Source organism: Hyla sarda, chromosome 1 (genome assembly GCF_029499605.1).
Source record: "Hyla sarda isolate aHylSar1 chromosome 1, aHylSar1.hap1, whole genome shotgun sequence".
Taxonomy (NCBI): Eukaryota; Metazoa; Chordata; class Amphibia; order Anura; family Hylidae; genus Hyla; species Hyla sarda.
The window spans coordinates 450,854,597-450,878,136 of record NC_079189.1 but is presented as its reverse complement, the minus strand read 5'-3'; the positions used below and the strand labels follow the sequence as shown (position 1 = coordinate 450,878,136).

The following is a 23,540-nucleotide window of genomic DNA, read 5'->3' as shown; positions in this document are numbered from 1 at the left end:
AGGCCCTTAAAATCCACTTCAAAACTGAACTGGTCCATTAAAAATTCCAATTTTGAAAATTTTGTGGAAAATTGCTGCTGAACTTTGAAGCCCTCTGATGTCTTCCAAAAGTAAAAATATGTCAACTTTATGATACAAACATAAAGTAGACATATTGGGAGGAATTTATCATTATGTGTCTATTGTAGACACAGTTCTACCCCTTTACACTGCTTGTCTATTGTACACACTTGCTCAGAATTTACTAAGGCTGTGCACTCCTTTGATAAATCTTGTGCAAATATAGAATCGCCCCTCCCTTGCTCTACCGTACACTCTTTCTCTACCTCACAGGAAAAGTGGATGTACGGATTTTGTTCTATTGCTTTGAGGCCAGGATTCCATTGAGTTTTTTTGTCCATCAGCAAAAACGCCAGAAAAACTGTCTCAAATTTTTCCTGCGTTTTGTCAGTTTTTCTTGCATTTTTTTCTTGCGTTTTTGCTGGTGTGTGGAAACCAAAAAATGTACAAAACTTTTTATTGTTGTTTTTTTTTTTTTTTCGATATTTAGATACGTGAATGCGGAGGACTATGTCAGATTTGGTGGATTGCGACGATGACCAGCGTTTTTTTTTTAAATGTCAATGAAAGGGTTAATGAGGGCTAATGGGGGAGTGTTTTATTAAATAAAAAATGTATTTCAATGTGTTGTGTCTTTTATAATTGAATTTTCAGGCTTAGTAGTGGAAGGCATCTAGAAGACAGAATCCATTACCAAGCCGGGGCTTGGCGGTCGCCGCCAAAACAGCTAGTGCTAACCCCCAATTATTACCCCGGTACCCACCGCCACAGGGGTTCCAGGAAGAGCCAGTACCAACAGGCCCGGAGCATCAAAAATGGCACTCCTGGGCCTAGGCGGTAACAGGCTGGTGTTATTTAGGCTGGGGAGGGCCAGTAACAATGGTCGCCCACCCTGGTAACGTCAGGCTGTTGCTGCTTGGTTGGTATCTGGCTGATACTGAAAAAATGACGGAACCACAAACTTTTTATTTATTTATTTACTTTAAAAAAAAAACGCATAGGGTTCCCCCTATTTTCAGTATCACCCAGATACCAACCAAGCAGCAACAGCCCGACGTTACCAGTTAACCTCGTTTATTGAAATAAAAAAAAAATGCTGGTCATTGTCGCAGTCCACCGAATCTGACGTAGTCATGCAGTGTGTTCCTAAACAGGGAGCCTCCATTTGTTGCTAAACTACAACTCCCATCATGGTGGGCTGTAGTTAAGCAACAGCTGTAGTCTCCCAGTTTGGGAACACACTGCCAGAAAGGCTCTGTTCCCATTATGCAAAACGCATAATGTGAACAGAGATCTGTCCCTCTGCCCTTGGACTACTATTCCTATCATGGGACAGGCTGCTGAGGGATTGCACTTGCACATCCCCCTGCTGCATGACTTTTAGAACTACTATTCCCATCATGGACAGACTCTGCCCATGATGGGAGTTGTAGTCCAGGGACTGAGGTGCAGATCGCATTGGGTCATTCTGCAGAGACCCACTGCGATCCACATTTATTAACTGTAAAAGCAGGCGGTACATGCGGCTACACTGCGCTGCCACCGGCTTCTATATACACTGTCATAATTCATAATCCCCGCCGCCGGGAGAGGGGAGCTCTGATTGGTCAATAGCTATTCTCCAATCAGAGCTCCCGTCTTCTGGCTCCGTCTTCTGGCTGAATTATGACAGTGTTTATAGAAGCGGAGACGCATGTGGAGACGCATGTACCGCCGGCGTAATGAAGAAAGCTGTGACCCTCCGTATAGGGACACAGTTTTCTGCTTACAGCCCACTCCCTCTCACTCCATCCCCGCTACCCTCCGTCAGGGGAATGGGGACAGTTTCTCCGCACATATAGTTAATAAATACGGATCGCAGCAGATCTCCAGAGAATGATCTGCTGCGATCCGCTTTTAAATTAAAAAGCCGGCGGCAGAGGCGGCTCTAGACTGCGTAACTCAAACATGAGGCCCCACATCATTTTCTGAAGACCCATGGGGGGAAATTTATCAAAACTTGTGCAAAGTTAAAGTTGCCCAGTTGCTATAGCAACCAATCAGATCACTTATTTCATTTTGAAGAGGCCTTGGTAAAAATGAAAGAAGAAATCTCATTGGTTGCTATGGACAACTTTTCCTCTAGACAATTTTTGATAAATCTCCCCCATGGTGATCCAATCGGCTATGAGATTGCTGTGCTGTCGCCGCAGCACAAATCTCAAGTGTTGACGGGGCAGATGTAAGATCAGGGGCATAACTAGTGTCCTATGGACCCCATGGCAAATTCTGTCTAGTACACAGAGACTACATTCACCAATATTACCAGTATAAAAGTAGGAATATTATCACCCTACATATTACCATCATATTGTTACTGACCAAATCCTGTATACTGACACCAATTTTACCAATAATACCAGTATACAAGGAGGGAAATTATTACCATTCATATTATTACCATCATACTGTTACTGACCAAATCCTGTATACTGAAACCAATATTACTGATAATACAAGTACAAGAAAATAAAAATGGTCAGCACCTCCAGGCAAAATGAAGCACAGGTGCTCACTGTTAGTTGTGTGTGTTATCAGCAATAAACAAATAATACTGCCACATCATGACCACGACTACCATTGTGACTAACTCCAATTGTTACTGTATAAAATTTACTATAGAAAGACCAATTCCCACATACACTGACCATATAGTGGTAGATACCAGATGTACACATTACTGTGACATCACTGTGTATTATTCCTGTACTGTGACATTATTGTGTGTATTATCTCTGTACTGTGACATCACTGTGTATTATCCCTGTACTGTGACATCACTGTGTATTGTCCCTGTACTGTGACATCACTGTGTGTATTATCTCTGTACTGTGACATCACTGTGTGTATTATTCCTGTACTGTGACATTAATGTGAGTATTATCCCTGTACTGTGACATCACTGTGTATATTATCTCTGTACCATAACATCACTGTGTGTTCTCCCTAGACTGCGACATCACTGTGGATACTTAAACTGCCCAGTGACATCACCATATATATTAATCCTGTACCGTGATATCACTGTTCATATTATCCCTGTACTGTGACATCACTGTATATATTAACCCTGTACCCTAATGTCACTGTATATATTTACCTTGTACTGTGAGTGACAATACAGGGTTAATATGCACAGTGGCATCACAGTTCAGAGTTAAAATATATATACAGTGTCATCACAGCACAGGGATATTAAACACAGTAATGTCTCTGTACAAGGACAATAAACAGTTTTGTCACTACAGGGTTAATAAACGCAGTGTTGTCACAGTAGAGGGTTACTATACAGTGATTTCACCATACCGGGAAAATATACACAGTGATGTCACCGTACAAGAATAATATACTGTGAAGTCACTACAGGTTTATTGTTAGGATTCGGCTAGCTGGATGTGGATCCTCTGTGTCAGCGAGGGAATGGCGTGGACCGGTTCTAGGGTTGCTACTGGTTTTCACCAGAGCCCGCCGCAAAGCGGGATGGTCTTGCTGCGGCGGTAGCAACCAGGTCGTATCCACCGGCAACGGCTCAACCTCGCTGACTGCTGAGAAGGCGTGGGACAGAAGGACTAGGCAGAGGCAAGGTCAGACGTAGCAGAAGGTCGGGGCAGGCGGCAAGGTTCGTAGTCAATGAGGATAGCAGGAGATCTGGAACACAGGCTTTGGACAACACTAAACGCTTTCACTGGCACAAGGCAACAAGATCCGGCAAGGAAGTACAGGGGAAGTGAGGTAATATGGACAGGGAGCAGGTGGAAGCTAATTAGGCTGATTGGGCCAGGCACCAATCATTGGTGCACTGGCCCTTTAAATCTTAGAGAGCTGGCGCACGCGCGCCCTAGAGAGCGGAGCCGCGCGCACCAGAACATGACAGCCGGGGACCGGGACGGGTAAGTGACTTGGGATGCGATTCGCGAGCAGGCGCGTCCCGCTATGCGAATCGCATCCCCGCCGGCAATGTCAGTGCAGCGCTCCCGGTCAGCGGGACTGACCGGGGCGCTGCAGAGAGAGAGACGCCGCGAGCGCTCCAGGGAGGAGCAGGGACCCGGAGCGCTCGTCGTAACAATTATTATACACAGTGACATCAAATTACAGGATGAAGCACTGTGATGTCACAGAATAGAAGGGCTGGGGTGGGTAGTAGTACAGTAGAAGGACTAGGGGGAGTAGTAGTACAGTAGAAGGGCTAGGGTGAGTAGTAGTACAGTAGTAGGGCTAGGGTGGGTAGTAGTACAGTAGTAGAGCTAGGGTGGGTAGTAGTGCAGAAGGGCTAGAGTGGGTAGTAGTACAGTAGTAATGCTAGGGTGGGTAGTAGTACAGTAGAAGGGCTAGTGTGGGTAGTAGTACAGTAGAAGGGCTAGGGTGGGTAGTAGTACAGTAGAAGGGCTAGGGTGGGTAGTAGTACAGTAGAAGAGCTAGGGTGGGTAGTAGTACAGTAGTAGGGCTAGGGTGGGTTGTAGTAAAGTAGTAGGGCTAGGGTGGGTTGTAGTACAGTAGAAGAGCTAGGGTGGGTTGTAGTACAGTAGTAGGGCTAGGGTGGGTAGTAGTACAGTAGTAGGGCTGGGGTGGGTAGTAGTTCAGTAGTAGGGCTAGGATGGGTAGTAGTACAGTAGAAGGGCTAGGGTGGGTAGTAGTACAGTAGAAGGGCTAGGGTGGGTTGAAGTACAGTAGTAGGGCTAAGGTATATATGCCCTGGCCCTACTACTGTACTACTACCCATCCTAGCCCAACTACTGTATTACCACTCATGTGCATACCAGTGGCTGTGCTGTGCTTACTGACCTGGCTTGTCCATGCTGTATATATATATATATATAGCATGAGCCAGCCAGGGCAGTAGGAACAGCACAGTCACTGGTAAACACGTTATCTACAAAATACCGGAGGATTTATAGGGAGCCAGGCACAGAGGGCTGCATGCTGACCGGACCTCACATGAGCTGGAGAACGGGCAGCAAACGCAGAGCACTTACGGCAGCAGCTCACAGGAGGAGAAGAGGCAGAGACTTCGGTGATTAGCCAGGGGAAGGGCAGGGATGTAACAGGCATCATGTGCATGGCACACGACCAGCCCCAGCTACAATTCTTCTTAAAGTGGCAGAGGGGGGGAGCAGTACTCACTGTTGATGTAAAACTTGCGGCGGTCGGGTCTAGAGCGAGGTCCCCATCAGGGCGATGGCCTTAGTGGCCAAATGCTAGAGCTGTCTCTGGCCAGCGTTACATGCAGCTACATCGCGCTGCCCGCAGCTTCTATATACACTGTCATAATTCATAATCCCCGCCGGGAGACGGGAGCTCTGATTGGTGGATAGCTATTGACCAATCAGAGCTCCCCTCTCCCGGCGGCGCGGATTATGAATTATGACAGTGTATATAGAAGTCGGTGGCAGCGCGATGTAGCCGCATGTACCGCCGACTTTTACAGTTTATAAATGTGGATCGCAGCAGGTCTCTGGAGAATGACCTGCTGCGATCTGCACCTCAGCCCCTGGACTACAACTCCCATCATGGGCAGAGTCTGTCCATGATGGGAGTAGTAGTTCTAAATGTCCTGCAGCCGGGGGATGTGCAAGTGCCATCCCTCAGCGCTGTGGTACTACAACTACTCCCATCACAGGACAGATTCTGTCCCATGATAGGAGGAGTAGTCCAAGGGCAGAGGGACAGATCGTAGCAGATCATTCTCTGGAGATCCGCATTTATTAACTATACAAGCCAGCGGTACATGCGGCTACACTGCGCATTCCTCCTTGTCAGAACGACAGCATCACATACAAATGCACAAAGTAGTCGCTTTTACCTCCTTCTATATACAGTTCTTATAATTCATAATCCACACTGGGAGACGGGAGCTCTGATTGGAGAATAGCTATTGACCAATCATTGCACTCCTCTCCCGGAGGCGGGGATTATGAGTTATGACAGTGTATATAGAAGCCGGTGGCAGCACGATGTAGCCGACTTTTACAGTTAATAAATGCGGATCGCAGCGGGTCTCTGGAAAATGTATCAACTTCTCAACATAATCAGACCACAGGTGTGCACGTAATGGGTGGCTTCCCTATATCTATCTCAGGGCTCCGTCTCCTGAGTGCAGTAAACCATATATATGTAGAAACAGACAGACTGGGAATTGCACTTAAAAAGTTCTTTATCTCCAAATTTATCCATATACAAAATAGCAGAGAGATATACAGAACATAATCACCCGGTGCTCAATAGACTGCTCAGAGGTTATTCCACTCGATGTCTTCAGAACCTTCCATCCCAGACTTGCTGCTTGCTGGACGGTGTGTTCCTGGCCATGTGGACTCTAATTCTGAGGGGGGGTGTAAACGCTCGCTGGCATGCGAGCTGCTGGACGTTTCAGGAGTCTCCTGCCTTTCTAAAGGCACCGAGTGGAATAACCGTTGAGCAGTCTATTGAACACCGGGTGATTATGTTCTGTATATCTCTCTGCTATTTTGTATATGGATACATTTGGAGATAAAGAACTTTTTAAGTGCAATTCCCAGTCTATGTCTGTTTCTACATATATATGGTCTCTGGAGAATGACCTGCTGCGATCTGCACATCAGCCCCTGGACTACAACTCCCATCATGGGCAGAGTCTGTCCCATGATGGGAGTAGCAGTCCTTACTGTGCCAAAATAGACACTTTGGTAGGTGTCCTCCGAGGTGGTGTATATTTGCGCAAGAAAATGCTGTTTCCACATTTTTTTGGCGCCAAAAAAAAATAAAAAAAACAGTTAGTAAATTCATTCTACAGTCGAAAATGCTCTATGGTAGAATTAACCGTAGACAAGGGGATGAAAAGTTCTATCAAAATTTGCGCAAAAAAAGACGCAAAAAAACACTTGGTCATATTTTTGCGCAAAAAAATAGACACAAAACAGCTCTATATACAATGATAAATTCCCCCCATTGTGTATGCAAATCAATATATAATTTATTTGGTATGTCCATTATCCTTATAAGCAGAGAGCTTCAAAGTTAGAAAAATGCTAAATTTTAAATTTTTTCATCAAATTTTGGAATTTTTCACCAAGAAATGATGCAAGTATCGACGAAAATTTACCATATAAAGTAGAATATGTCATGAAAAAACACTCTCGGAATCAGAATGAAAGGTAAAAGCATCCCAGAGTAATTAATGCTTAAAGTGACAGTGGTCAGATGTGCAAAAAATGGCCGGGTCCTACAGTGAAAATTGGCTGGGTCCTTAAGGGGTTAAATGTGAATAAATGTAAGGTTATGCATCTGAGTACTAATAACCTGCATGCATCATATGTCCTGTAGGGAGTACACCTAGGAGAGTCACTGGTAGAGAAGGTTTTGGGTGTACTTGTAGATCATAGACTACAGAACAGCATGCAATGTCAAGCAGCTGCTTCTAAGGCCAGCAGGATATTGTCATCTATTAAAAGATGCATGAACTCGCAGGATAGAAATATAAAATTACTGCTTAATTAAGCATTGGTGCAGCTTTATCTGGAGTATGCTGTTTAGTATTAGGCACCAGTTCATAACGATGTCCTGAAGCTGAAAAAGGTACAAAGGCACATAACTAAACTAATAAAGAGCATTGAGCATTTTAACTATGAGGAAAGATTAAAATAATTGAATTTGTTTAGTCTTGAGAAGAGCCATTTATTTAACACCTTGGGGACGGAGGGTTTTCCCGTTTTTGCACTTTTGTTTTTTCCTCCTTACATTTAAAAATCATAACCCTTTCAATTTTGCTCCTAAAAAATCCATATGATGGCTTATTTTTCGCTCCACCAATTCTACTTTGTAATGACATCAGTCATTTTACACAAAAATGTACGGCAAAACAGAAAAAAAAAATCATTGTGCGACAAAATTGAAGAAAAAATGCCATTTTGTAAGTTTTGGGAGCTTCCGTTTCTACGCAATAAATTTTTCGGTAAAAATGATACCTTATTTTTATTCTGTAGGTCCATACGATTAAAATGATACCCTACTTATATAGGTTTGATTTTGTCGTACTTCTGGAAAAAAAATCATAACTACGTGCAGGAAAATTTATACATTTAAAATTGTCACCTTCTAACCCCTATAAATTGTGTATTTTTCCGCGTAGGGGGTGGTATGAGGGCTCATTTTCTGAAGTTTTTAGTGTTACCATTTATGTATTGATCGGACTTTTTGATCACTTTTCATTCATTATTTCATTATATAAAAAGTGACCAAAAATACGCTATTTTGGACTTTAGAATTTTTTTTTGGGCGTACGCCATTGACCGTGCGGTTTAATTAACAATATATTTTCATAATTTGGACATTTCCGCACGCGACGATACCACATATTTTTATTTACACAGGTTTTTTTTTTTAAATGGGAAAAGGGGAGGTGATTCAAACTTTTATTAGGGAAGGGGTTAAATGATCTTTATTCACTTTTTTCTCTCTTTTTTTGCAGTGTTATAGCTCCCATAGGGGGCTATAACACTGCACACACTGATCATTTACATTGATCAATGGTTTCTCATAGGAAACCATTGATCAATGATTCTGCCTCTTGATTGCTCATGCCTGGATCTCAGGCATTGAGCAGTCATTCGGCAATCGGACAGCGAGGAGGAAGGTAGGGACCCTCCTGCTGTCCTGTAAGCTGTTCCGGATCCTGAGCTAACCGGCAATGTTTTACTTTCACTTTAGACGCGGCGTTCAACTTTGAATGCCGCGTCTAAAGGGTTAATGGACTTTTTTTTTTATAATCTCAGCTGTACTCTGTTATTGTCCATTGCATTGAATTAGCTTTTTTTTATTATCAGAGAAAAGATTGGCATGCAGGTTTTTTTCCGTCTTAGGGTGCGTTAACACTGAGCAATGGATGCTGAATCTCCGCTCGCGGAATTCAGCGAGCAGAGATTCAGCCAAGCAGCCGGTGCGGCGGTAGGACAGCACGGCAATGCGCCGTCACCATTGACGGCTATGCAGCACTCGCGGAATTCCGCGCAAAGAATGAACATGTTCTTTCTTTGCGCTGAACTATTTCAGTGGCAGGATTGTCCACCACTGAAATTCCGCAGTGTGAACAGGTCTCGCAGAAGACCCATTCACACTGATGGTACTGTTCACTGTGCAGAATTCTACTCACGGAATTCCGCTCTCAGAATTCTGCAGTGTGAATGTACCCTTAACTAAAACGGATGTAGTGATTTAAAAAAATAATAATTTACATGAGAAAACAATAATAGAACACCATGTGGCCACAACAGCACAGCACAGTGAACAATACATGTGCATTACAACACTGAAGAACAACCACCCCGGGTGGGAGTAGGAAGAACATTGGATATATACAAGATGTAATGCTGCACCACCATGTCGGGAGAAAGGCATACACTTCACAACCCCCAGAGTAAACCAGGCCCAACAACATCCAGACAAACAACCACAATCTCACACCATTCACCCTCCGAAGTTCCCCCATCCAGCACACCAGAGTTAAGCCAGAACACAGCTAATCCTGCTGAGACGTCCATTCAGGAGGATCCGTTGAGGCCTTCAGGGCACCTAGACCTTATTAAATTTCTTGGGGCACTTCCTGCTAATATACAGTGTCATTCAGAGGAATGTGCTTCTTCACCAGAGTAATAAAAGGTCATGTCTCTCCACGTCATAGCAATGACTTTACAGGCGCAAAATAACAAGAAACGGATCAATAGGTGCCTATGGGTGGCCGATTCCATCCCATTAATGAGACCCAAAAGACAGACTTAAGGGGTTAGAATAAAGGGAAAGTCCAGATGATCTGCCAGAAACTGAACCACCTTTTTTCAGAATGGGGCCACACATGTGCAACCACACACTACATGCAAAAACGTGCCCATCTTCGACTGGCACCTAAAACAGACATCGGGACTGAATAAACAGGTCTCTATCACTGACTACAGTAGTATAAGTCCCTTCAATCTCCTTTCACTGATCCTCCGATAATGTAGAAATAGCCTTCACTCATTTTACATAAGCAAGGGCAAATGCACTGGGACCCACCGATTGAAGGAGAGAATATGCCTGCGTGAGTGACTTAGAGAGATCTGTGGTGCCCAGGAGCAACTCCACATCAGAAAAAGCAGGGGCCACTTCCAAGGAGCCAAATTGCGCATGCACCTCATGTCGCAGCTGAAGGTACCGAAAAAAATCACCCACAGGGACATTGAAGCGGGCCTGCATATCAGAAAAAGAGGGAAATTAACTGGCTTACCTGAACAAATGAGTGGGGAACTTGACCCCAAGGGAGCTCCAGAACCCAGCAGCCTCCACCTCCTGAAGGTGAGAAAAATGTACATTCTCCCACAGGGGTGCTCTAGGAGAAACAGTAGGTTGTGGGAAGCACCCAGACCAAATGCCAACCACAGTTTTGATGGGAACCGAAGAATGCCTATTCAGCGTGTTAGTAAGAGTTTCATACTAACCCATCATCGCAGTAGCCACATTAGAAAGATCCAGGTCGATCCACCAGGCCGCATACACCAGCTATGAAGCAAGGAAATAATGATGCACATTCGGAGCTGCCAACCCACCTTGCTGCTTTGGCGCCTGGAGAACAGAAAGACCAAGTTCTAGGAGGCCTGCCCTGCCAATAGAAGGATCTCAGAATACCATTGAGCTGTGTGAAAAAGCGCTTGGGAGGGATAGTGGGCAAAAGGTGAAATAGGTAAAAAATTTAGGGAGGTAGATCATTTTAAAGATATTCAACCTTCCAAATAGGGACAGGAAGACCAGGACTGAAGCCGACTTTCAGTATGGGACAGTAGGGGCTCCAGATTAAAAGGAACAAAGTCTGCCAAGGTATCGGAAACTTCCACCCCCAGGTAACGGAACATATCCACCACCTGTAGACGGAGGGACCACCTGATGGGCAAGCGGCATCAGTGATGACTTGGCCCAGTTGACCTGCAGGCCCGAAAAGGAGCCAAACAGACCAAAGAAGGTCAAATAGCGAACTGAGAGATGTCTGTTACCGCAGACCGAAGACCTGCTGAGGCAAAGTCAAGGTCGGTCCTCAAAAAGGATTTGTGCACGGACGAGTAATAGGAGAAAGCAGACTCAGTGGGATACTTCCATCTCCATACATCTGTGAGACTCAATGCCTGGAGATGAGTAGAGGAGCCAGGATCTACGGCACTGGTGCGGTCAACCAACAGATCAGGAACAGCATTGAAGTCACCTATAAAAAGAACCCGATCAGTAGGGAAGGATAATAACTTTTTAGTAATCATATCAAGCATGTCAACCTGAAATGGGGGGGACATACACAGACATCAACGTGAACAGGAAAGACTGGAGGAAACAGTGTAGGAGCACAAATCTTCCAAAGTGATCACAAACCCTTGAGACACTGCCAAGAAAGAGATATTTAGAAACTAACACAGAGATCCCCCTTGCATAAGTAGAGTAGGATGAGTGATACCCCCTCGCAATCCAAGCCCGCTTCAAGGCGAATGCCTTCTGTCCAGTAATCTGGGTCTCCTGCAAACAGATTAAATGCTGAGAATGATGTTTAACAAAATCCAGACAGAGGGCCAGCTTAAATTTGAAATTGAGATCACGGACATTCCAGCTTACAATTTGTAGGGACCCCATCATGGTGCAGAACATGCATAATGACAGGAGATCGGGCACAGGGCACACAAGAAAGAGAGGAAGCCCCGGAGCACACACCAACAGACAACATACATACAGACGAACAGGGCACTGTTCGTGCCCAACATAACCCTAGCAATAACATACCCAACATAACCCTAACACTAAATGGAGCAACTTGTGTAGACCTATATCCTAAACACTAACAAAGCACTGGGTAGTAGCAAAAGGTAAGCTAAGTGAACTAACAACCACAAAACCCACTCTCACCTTCCCGGCACAGAAAATAAAGGTTACGGCCAACCTGCCTAAGGCCAACCACCCCCACTCAGAGGACCCTAAAGGGAGCCCTGATTCCCTATACTAACTAAAGAAAAAAGGAGGAGCCACTGTCTTCCTCGGTCTCAAGTTCAGTCCGGAGGGTGAGTGGGAGGAGCTGCATCCACCCACTGCAGGGCCTCAGATGGCGAAGTGAAGAGTTTCGTAGAAGTGCCATCCACCACTCACAGCATGGAGTATTTATAACCCTTTGTATGCATCTTCAGGTAGACTTCAGTGAACTGTGTCCTCTGCTTATGGAGCTCTACGGAGATGCCCGGATAAAAGGCTACCCTACAAACATTGAAGAAGACCTCACCCTTGATACGCACAGCTCTCAGGATAGCATCTCTATCTTTAAAGTGCTGCAATTTTGCCAAGAAAGCTCTAGGTGGTCCGCCAGGGGGAGGAGGTCTAGCTGGGACACTGTGCGCTCTCTCCACAGTGAAATAATAAGTGAACATATCGGCAGGAAGGATCTCCTTGAGCCACAACTACAGGAAGGCAACCAGATCAGAGCCCTCCGCTTTCTCCGGAAGGCCCACTAAACGGATATTGTTCCTCCAAAGGAGATTCTCCAGATTATCAGCCACCCCCTTAATTTATCACTGAAGAGTGACTGTAGGATGTATCAGGGCCCCACAAGGACACCGAAGACCCCCGAGAGCAACTACAGCCAGCCTCCCGCAGCCCATCACAGCAGGAGAGGACCTAGAGCAGCTGACCCCCGGTGGCAGAAGCAGCAGACACCAGCGGCACTTCACCCACGCAGACCGGAGCGGCACCCGAAGAAGCACAGGACCTCCAGCAGGCACCCGAATTGCGTCCAGGCAGGTAACAGCAGAATGTAGGTTCCGGGTCAGCGAGAGAGTGAAAAAGTGCGACCGCTCACCAGCACATGCAGGCCACGCCCCCACGGATGTAGTCATTTAACATTGAAGTCTATAGTGACGCATTTTTTTTATCCATTATTTCATCTGTTATTGCTACTAATATGCTTAGAAGAAAAAAATGGAAATGGTTGTAAAATAACTGACATTATTTGACATTATCAGATGTTCTAACAGATAATAACAGATGTTAACAGTCCATTATTTTATATTCATATTTTACCAAATCTTTTAACATTTTACTTCTGTTAACATAAGTTTCATATCCATTATGACAGATATAATGTAAGATGTAACCAAAGCTTCATTTCAATATATAAATGAACCATACAAAAAATATGGGGAAAAAAATTCATTCCGCCAGAAGAAAAAAGATTTTGTTTACAGAGGCGACAAGCCTTTTTTACCTTAAAACTGTGAATTTAGGGAATCGTCTACCTAAGAAACTGGTCAGATCAAAAACAGTTGAGGACTTCATAACAGGCTTAGACAAATTGTTAGACCACAATCACATTATGTGTGCGTAGAAATATAGAACATCACATTCCCTTTATCCACCCATACCCCTTCCCTTCATCCATTCCCCTCCTTGGTTAAACTTGGGGCCATTTTCTAGCATCCTAACTACTGTATAGGGGGCTTAAAAACACTATAGGGTGGCCTAATATATGGGTGGCTAATTATTATATGGGGGGGGACAAACTGCTACATAAGGGGGCCTATCTACTATATGGGGGGATAACTAGTGTATATGAGGCCTTACTACTGTATAAAGGCATGATGTGGGGGCACAAAAGGTAGCTAAACTACTATATGGGCACAAAGTGGGTACTATTACTGTGTGGGGTAATACAAATGGAGATTCTGCTAAGAAGTGAGGATTGTGCTGAAGCAAGGAGCCTTCAATGTTTCTTTGGCAAATTATGACGAGATGAGTTACAGCTGGGAAAAAATCTTCTTAAAGGGGTAGTCCAGTGGTGAAAAACTTATCCCCTATCCTAAGGATAGGGGATAAGTTTGAGATCGCTGGGGGTCCGACTGCTGGGGCCCTTCCTGCGATCTCTCTGTACGGGGCCCCGGCTCTCGGCCCAGATAGCGGGTGTCGACCCCCGCACGAAGCGGCGGCCGACACGCCCCCTCAATACATCTCTATGGCAGAGCCGGAGATTGCCGAAGGCAGCGCTTCGGCTCTGCCATAGAGTTGTATTGAGGGGGCGTGTCGGCCGCCGCCTCGCGCGGAGGTCGACACGCCCCCTTCCCGCGGGCTGTTGGGGCTCGGTACAGGAGATCGCAGGGGGCCCCAGCTGTCGGGCCCCCCGCGATGTGCAACTTATCCCCTATCCTTAGGATAGGGGATAAGTTGCTCACCACTGGACTACTCCTTTAATGGCCCAGGCAAGATGTAAAGGAAAAAAGAACAAATTAAATCAGAGAAATGCTACCTATGATTTACTCTAAGAAGTCGGTGTAAGTTATTGGCTATCGGCCCTAACCTCCACCGATTATCGGTATCGGCCCTAAAAAAAACGATATCGGTCGATCCCTAGTGTGAAGGTATTATTTAGTAACTGTATGTATATATAGTAAATTATCAAAATTGTCAATATATTTGTCTTTTTGTATGCTACATGTAGATAAGGGTATTTAGAGAAAGAGAATATTTATTTTGTTTGTTTTATCCATTGACACCTGTATATTACTATACATGGGAGCCATTATGCCTTCACAGTGTTTCTTACACTATATTTTCCTCTGAACCTGAAACTGCCATAATAATAACATGGGTAAAAGTTTTTGTTGTTGTTTTATTGTTGTTTTTTTTTAATGTTTTTCTTTAAACAAAGAAAGTCATATTGTATGGTAAAAATAAAGCATCTCTTTCTCTGCTTTGAGTGCCCAGTAATGACATTATCAGTCATGACTTAAAGGGGTACTCCGGTGCTTACACATCTTATCCCCTATCCAAAGGATAGGGGATAAGATGGCTGATCGCGGGAGTCCCGCAGCTGGGGACGCCCGTGATCATGCACGCGGCACCCCATTTGTAATCAGTACACGCTCCGGGACTGATTACGGTCGACCGCAGGCTTGCGGGGGCGTGATAGCTATCACGCCCCCTCCCGTAGGCTTGCATTGAGGGGCGGAGCGTGACGTCACACGGGGGCGGAAGCGTGACGTCACATGCTGCCGGCCCTGCGGTCGACCGTAATCAGTCCCGGAGCAAACACGCTCCGGGGACTGATTACAAACGGGGTGCCGCGTGCATGATCACGGGCGTCCCCAGCTGCGGGACTACCGCGATCGGCCGTCTTATCCCCTATCCTTTGGATAGGGGATAAGATGTGTAAGCACCGAAGTACCCCTTTAATGTGTTTTATGCTTATTAGGCACTGTGCATATAGTGATAAAAAAATACAGAAATGACATGGAACTGTTTCAACCATATGCATGGTCATCACTTACAGCCTCATACATGCTGCAGCATAATTTCTCAAACAGCCTTGCTGTAAAAAGAGGTGACTAAAAATAGTGTTAATTTGCTGTGCCTAAAAAGGATCATCAATTAAGCTTAAAGGGGTACTCCGGTGGAAAATATTTAATTTTATTACACAGATGTGTAAATTACTTCTGTTAAAAAATATTTACCGTTCCAGTACTTATCAGCTGCTGTATACTACAAAGGGAGTGGAGTTGTTCTTTTCAGTCTGACCACAGTGCTCTCTGCTAACACCTCCATCCATGTCAGGAACTGCCCGGAGCAGGAAAGATTCGCTATGGGGATTTTCTCCTACTCTGCACAGTTCCTGACACAAACAAAGGTGTCAGCAGAGAGCATTGTGGTCAGATTGAAAATAATAACTCAACTTCCTCTGTAGTATACAGCAGTTGATAAGTACTGGAAGGATTAAGATTTTTTTATAGAAGTTTGTTACCATCTATGTCTTCTCCCTGGGCAACATGGTTGTAAGTATGTGCTAAATAAAAGAATTTTGCTGAAATAAGAAGATTGGTGAGTGGCCGACTTTTTTCTACATATCTGCAACTGTATCTAATTTAAAAATCGGTTTACGTTCTGGAGCCAGTTGATATGAAAAAAAATATGTTTTCCACCGGAGTTCCTCTTTAACTCAAATCATGCTGCTTCATCCCTACTTTTCTGTCAGCACTCCAGTTGACCTAAACAACTTGTGTAAGGTGTCCTGTGCAGGGCCCAATTTGTAGGTGCATTCATTCACAATTACTGATCCCTCTTTGGGCAACAAATGAGAAAACACTTATTCATCTAATGATCATATTTTTATGCAGCCACAAAAGTCAATGTGGACAAGACATCATCCAGTGTAAGGGTACGTTCACACGTACAGGATCCTGCGCAGATTTGATTCGCAGGATTTGTAACTGACGATTAGAAGCTGTGCTCAATCATTAAGTTTACAATGAAATCTGAATTAAAATCCTGTGCATCAAATCTGCGTACGTGTGAACGTACCCTAAAACGGGATGGGCTGCTGACAATAATAAAAGTAAACAATCTAGTGATTGTTTGTGTGCTCATTAAATCTCAACAGTTGGGCCATTGTCCTGACAATGAGCACTAATCAACTTTTGTTAATCTGCCCATATAAAAGGAGCTTAAGTCATGTTGGATTGATATGTGGACAACCATTGGCTTTCCATGGACCTGTCAAGCATTGCATCTTCAGCGATTGGCTGGCTACATGTCTTGGTAGACTTGCTTGTGAATTCAGATACTGTTTTGGCAAGGTGGCTCAATAGAATGTTCTCCTTGTCTTCTGGTGCTGCATCACCCATAATTAATTTACAAAAACAACAACAATTTTTTACATTACACATAGCTAAAACATCTTACCCTCTTAACTTTTGTTCGTATTGGGGGGTCTGAAGGGTATCGAGATGGTGCATCAGAAAGGTAAACTTCAACATCATCAGGCACTTCTTCCAGAAAATTGGAGGGGACAAGGCCTTTGTGTCCATTTAGTTCACCCTACGGCGATATTCATCAGAAGACAACCCCAAAATTTACAGTAGCAATTATAAACTATGGTATTTCTTACAAAATAAATCAATGTACACAATTATAGTGATATTTCCCGAAGATCCATTTTGTAGCACATAACCAAAATTATGAATAATTTTGAACTCTCCATTAACACCTTAGTGACTCAGCCTACTTTTACCTTAGGCAAATTTTCCTCCTTCCCTTCCAAAAATCTTAACACTTTTGCACCTACAGAACCATATAAGGGCTTGTTTTCTTGCATCACCAATTGTACTTTGTAATGACATCACTTATTTTATAATATAACCTGCGGCGAAACCCCCCAAAAATTATTTGTGGGGTGAAATAAAAAAAGGAATGCCATTTTGTACTTTTGGGGGCTCCCGTTTCTACGCAGTGCACTTTTTGTTAAAAATGACATCTCATCTTTATTCTGTAGGTCCATATGGTTACAAGGATTCCCAATTTGTATAGGTTTTATTTTATTTTAAAAATTATAAACTATATGCACCAAAATTAGTAAGTTTAAAATTGGCATCTTCTAACGCCTATAACTTTTTTATTTTTCTGCGTATGAGGGCTCATTTTATTGCGCCGTTGTCTTTCCTTTTTATCGGTATCATTTTTGTTTTGAAGGGACTTTTTGATCGCTTTTTTTAAATATTGTTATGGTATATGAAGTGACCAAAAATGCACAATTTTGGACTTTGGTATTATACGTGCACGCCATCGATGGTGTGGTTTAGATAACCTTATATTTTAATAGTTCCGACATTTACATGCGGCGGTACCACATATGATTACTTTTATTCTTTATTACATTATTTTATTTTTAAATGGGAAAAGGGGGGTGATTTAAACTTTTAATAAGGAAGGGGTTAATTAACTTTTATTACATTTTTTTTACACTTTATTTTAGCCCACATAGGGGGCTAAAACATACAATCTTCTGATTGCATACATTATTCAATGCTATGCCATTGCACAGCATTGATCAGTGTAACCAGCACTAGGCATGGAGCAGTAGATCGCCAATCGGACAACCGAGAGGCAGGTGAGGAACCTCCCATCGTCCGGTAAGCTGATGGGGACATCACGATTTTGTCATGATAGTCCCGATCAGCTCTGCTGAATTGCTGGGATTATTTTACTTTCGCTTTAGATGCCTCAATCAACTTTGATCGCAGCATCTAAAGGGTTAATGCCAGGCATCAGCCGGATCGGCCCTGCCTGGCATTAGCCATGGGTCCTGGCTGCCCGTAGCAACCGAGACCCACCGGTTTTAACCCGTTCACCGGTGAGAACGGTTTAAACCAATTAAACTGGACCAGGGCGTACAGATATGCCCTGAATCCTTAAGGATTGGGATGCAGGGCATATGCCCTGCGTCCCCAAGAGGTTATCCATGGACGTGTCCATATACAAGCTCAAAATGTGGCACAGTTTTATTACTAGATCAGATAGAAATACAAGAGATTTGAGACATACACAGTTGTGCTTATCACATAGTTAGCACTTTGCCACATAACTAATAGTAGCTATATTGCCATTAAATGTTGTTTAATTTAAGGTGTGATGGCTATTTATTAAGATTTTGTATCAGCTAGATTACATGACAAGATTAAGAGTAATAATGTTTTTCATACTGTTATCTCAGATGGAAACATAAAGCAGACACGTTATTGGGCATGTATAATTATTAGGAACTGTCAAGAGCAGCATAGGCTTGCAATGGGGATTTTCTCTTGTCCTGGACAGAGCACTGTGGACAAGACAAAAAAGAGATTCAAAAAGAAAATTATTTCCTCTGTAGCATACAGCTGCTAAAAAGTACTGGAAGGGTAAAGATTATTTTATAGAAGTCATTTACAAATCTGTTTAACTTTCTGGCACCAGTTGATTTAAAAAAAAAATGTTTTCCACCGGAGTCCATGTGGACATGATGGCAACAAGGAGTTGCTGCAAATTTGTTGGCAGCGCCTCCATGATGCAAATCTTCTGTTCCAGCACATCCCAAAGCTTCTCTTTTGGATTGAGATCTGGTTACTGTGGAGGCCTTTGGAGTACAATGAACTCATTGTATAGTTCAAGAAACCAGTTTGAGATATAAGATATAAGCTTTGCAACATTTTGCATTGTCTATCAATACTATCACGTTTAAATTGTACCTGTTATTAACAAAACATTTTGTATAATGTGGAAAATAACATTGTATGTAGATTTGTAATATACATAGGTTAAAAATGTGTATATTTTTGTCCCTGCAGCTATTGCCTGTGTGTCTCTGAGAGGAGACCAAATTCAGGAAGTGTGGGTTGACAAGCAGGGTTCTGTGCAGTGAGGCTCTGTGACATGCCCCAACTCACATATCAGGAGAATTGACAAGCCAGGAGCCTACACAGAGCCCTGCTTGTCCTGCCCTCACTTCCTGTCTTTGATCTCCTCATAGAAACACACATGCAGTAGCTGCAGTGACAGCCATTGTTCACCCAAAAATATACACATTTTTTAAACAATGTATATTACAAATACACATAACAGTATTATCTACATTATATGAAAAAAAAATGTTTTGCTAACGACAGGTACACTTTAAACAATTCTCAATTGGGAACCGAAGTGTGCCAAGAAAATGTCCACCACACCATTACACCACCAGCCTGAACCATTAATATTAAAGAGGATAAGCAATATTGTTCCAGTCTTCCATTGTCCGATTTTGGTAAGTCAGTGCAAATTGTTGGCTCAGTTTCTTGTTCTTAGATGACAGTTGTGGTACCCAGTGTGGCCTTCTGCTGCTGTAGCCAATCTGTTTCAAGGTACGACGTGTTGTGCGTTCAGAGATGATATTCTGCATACCTTGATTGGAACGAGTGGTTATTTAAGTTACGGTTGCCTTTCTGTCATCTTGGACCAGTCTGCCCATTGTCCTCTGATCTCTGACATTAAGAAGGCATTTTTGCTCACATAACTGTTGCTCACTAGAGATGGTTGTGCATTAAATCCCCAAAGTTTCTGAAATACTCAGATTAGCCCGTTTGGCACCAACAACCATGTCATGTTCAAAGTCACTTAACCCCTTAACAACGCAGGACACATTTATGTCCTGTGCAGGCTCCAGCGATAGAAAGCATGGTCACATGGTGACCCCGCGTCATATCGGGTTGGTCCCGGCAGCCATCAACAGCTGGGAACCGCAGCTAATACCGGACATCACCGGTCGCGGTGATGCCCGGTATTAACACTTCAGACGCGGCGATCTTAGTTGATCGCCCCGTCTGAAGTGAAAGTAAAACCTTCCCGGCAGCTCAGTGAAATTCGCAGCATCCCAAACAGTTTGCAGGATGCGAGGAGAATCCCTACCTGCCTCCTCGCTGTCCGATTGCTGAATGACTGCTCCATGCCTAAGATCCAGGCAGGAGCAGTCGAGCAGCGATAACATTGATCAATGCCATGCTGTTGCATGGCAGGGATCAGTGTAGGAAATCAGTGTGTGCAATGGTATAGTACCCTATGGGGGCTATAAGATTGCAAAAAAAAGTTAAAATAAAGTGTTAATAAATGTGATGTAACCCCTTCCCTAATAAAAGTCTGAATCACCCTTTTCCCATAGAAAAAACAAAACCAATGTAAATAAATATAAACATATGGTATCGCCGCGTGCGTAAATGTCTGAACTACAAAAATATATTGTTAAACCGCACGGTCAATGGCGTACACGAAAAGAAATTCCAAAATAAAAAATAACGTGTTTTTGGTCACTTTTTATACCATAAAAAAATTTATTAAAAGCGATCAAAAAAGTCTGATCAAAACAAAAATGGTACCAAAAAAAATTTCAAATGACAGCGCAAAAAATGAGCCCTCATGCATTCCCATATGCGGAAAAATAAAAGTTATAGGGGTCAGAATAGGACATTTTTAAACGTATTCATTTTTGTGCATGTAGTTATAATTTTTTGAAAGAAGTAAGACAAAATCAAACCTATATAAGTAGGGTATCATTTTAATTGTGTGGACCTACAGAATAAAGAGGTGTTATTTTTACCGAAAAATGCAATGCGTAGAAACGGAAGTCCCCAAAATTTACAAAATAGTGGGGGGGGGGGGTCAATTTTGTTGGACAATGTTTTTTTTTGGGGGGGGGGGGTAAAATGACTGATGTCATTACAAAGTAGAATTGGTGGCGCAAAAAATAAGCCATCATATGGATTTTTAGGTGGAAAATTGAAAGAGTTATGATTTTTAAAAAGGAAGAAGGTAAAAACAAAAGTGCAAAAACTGAAAAACGCTGCATCCTTAAGGGGTTGTCTCACCTTGGTATTTACGTTCAAGTTCACTTAAAGGTGTTGTCCCACCTCGGTTTTTCTGGTTCTCTTCTGGTAGTGGCCGGAGGTGGTCAGAAAAGCCAAAACCGACTGAAGCTGCAAAATGACACAGTTTGCATAATGCCTATTGACTTTAATGGGAGATACGCAAACAGTGTTGGCCCGTGGGCTACTTTGTCTACATAACTCTGGTAGTTATGTGAACTGCTTAGCTTGCAGGGGTTAATTGTTTGCATAATAACCATCAAAGTCAATGGGTGTTACGCAAATTGCTAATTTGCCTGCTTTGGCTGCTTTTGGCTTTTCTGACCATCTGTGGCTGCTGCAAACAGGCCAGAGGGTCCAGAAGGCCTGGAAATAACAAGGTTGGGCAATCCCTTTAAATCTACTTTCTTTTCCATTTTGATATTTCCATTAACAAGCAAATTCAACAGATGTACCTCATAAAGTGGCCAGTGAGTATATATGTTTATGACTGTACTACTTACATAGTAGAATCCATCTTCATCTATTTCACCAAACACAGTAATTATATCACCGGTGCAAAATGTTAACTCTGCCTGCAAGATAATTAGAATAAAAAGTGTTAACCATTGTGTGTCAAACACAGCACAGAGCTGTAAGCATAAAGTAAGCCTTCAATTCATTATCCCCCACAAAACTTTTTGAGTATTTTGCCCACTACATTAAGATGTTGTCACAGGATTAGCCACACATTGTATTTTTATGGTATTTCTGCAACAGATTTAGATAAGACCTTAAAAAAACATCCAGATGCATTGTTCTGTCATACAATACAACGTACAATGTACTGTGTATTTGACCAAAATATTATATGTGAACATAGCAGTAGAGTAGCACCATAGAGTGTGTGTTTATTTAGATTTTTTGTTTAATCTTCAAAGGCTTAAAACACTGTTATTTAAATGGACAAAGTTTCAAACTGCTTCCCACCATGTGATAGCCAATGTGGTTCCTAACATATTTGTAAATCCCATTATTTACCAAAAATTACTGCTTACCACTAGTAAAAAAAGAAAAAAACAGCTCTCTTGGCCACTAGGTGTCTCCTTCCCTGCAATTTGCTGTCCACTGCTTGTTAGAGAAAATGTGTCTGTAGTAACAGCTAGTTTAAGACAAAATACAGGAAATGAGGGCTGGGGTTAGCATGTGCTTTACACAGGAGAGAAAAAATAGCCTGAGAAAGCCTGGGCTGTGTACCTGCAAGCTAATGCTATCTGCATGATGAAGATGATCTACACTGTTCCTCAACAGTAAATCCAGTCTTCCCTAAAGACTACCATAAAGCTCAGGGAAGCTGTTCCTTGTGTAAATAGCAGGGCACCTATGGCTGTATGTCCACAGTGCTGCAAAGTAATCTCTTTCCCTCCGTTTAGCTTCTCAGCATAAACAGTAGCAGCTCAGTGCTGTTTCTATCATTTCCATTCACAAGCCTAGTAGCACCTCCTTCCACATGCTATTTGTAGTAATGTACTGTGTAGATCTTCTCCCAGCACAGTACCGGCTTTAATTACATTTATCATTAAAACCAGCAGATCTAAGCAGCTTATCACTAGCTTTAACAGTAAATGGTGCAAAACCACTGTGGCAAGTGATTGGCTGTATTGGTGACATAAATATAAGCGCACATCATTGCCAGAGTCATATAAAAAACACTGTCGGGGAGGACCATAGATTCAGCACTGATGTGGACTAACCTCTTCCCGCCCGAGGACATATGCATACATTCCAGCTGCTGATATGTTAGCACAACTGGACATATGCATACGTCCTAGTAATCTTCTGTGCAGTGCGATGCGCAATAACAGCCTGAATCCTGATGCATCAGCTGAGAAAGGGATCGCGCCATTCTCGGCAGAAATAACCCCATAGATGCTGTGATTATTAGTGATCACGTCAACTATAGGATTGAAAGGGGGAGGAGGCTTCCCTTTTTTCCCCAGAGATGCAATCCTAGGGTCCTGTTAGTTGCCATGACAGCAGGAGGCCACTGATGGCCCCCTGTCTGCCTAGGCTGGATCTCACAGGCCGAGTGTCAGTGTAATACTGACAGTTATGCCTTGCTTAGGGGCTTGGAAATAAAAAAAAAAAAAAGTACTTGCCCAAGGGACTATAACAGATCCCAATCTACCTGTCCCTCATGACAATTCACTTGTCCGGGACAATTTTCTTTTTTACACTCTTCCTCGCCCTATAACAGTCATAACTCTTATTTTTCCATCTACAGACTCATATAAGGGCTGTTTT

At 43.1% G+C, this 23,540-nt stretch overlaps 1 protein-coding gene and 1 long non-coding RNA gene across 26 annotated transcripts in view; one reads left to right on the top strand and one right to left on the bottom strand.

Annotated features, from left to right (window-relative positions):
* The window catches only part of LOC130283882 (uncharacterized), a 29,881-nt gene extending 26,777 nt beyond the window's left edge, over positions 1–3,104 (top strand). Inside the window, exon 4 of the long non-coding RNA XR_008846873.1 lies at positions 551–3,104. This is a non-coding gene — a long non-coding RNA (uncharacterized LOC130283882). The remainder of the gene's footprint in view (positions 1–550) is intronic.
* RIMBP2 (RIMS binding protein 2) overlaps positions 1–23,540 on the bottom strand; it is a 970,948-nt gene that overhangs the window by 32,665 nt on the left and 914,743 nt on the right. For all 25 annotated transcript variants that reach the window (XM_056533442.1, XM_056533333.1, XM_056533398.1 and 22 more), the window contains 2 exons: positions 21,761–21,832; positions 16,795–16,929 (listed from right to left, as the gene is read on the bottom strand). In XM_056533442.1, the coding sequence (XP_056389417.1) occupies positions 16,795–16,929; positions 21,761–21,832 (207 nt within the window). The remainder of the gene's footprint in view (positions 1–16,794; positions 16,930–21,760; positions 21,833–23,540) is intronic.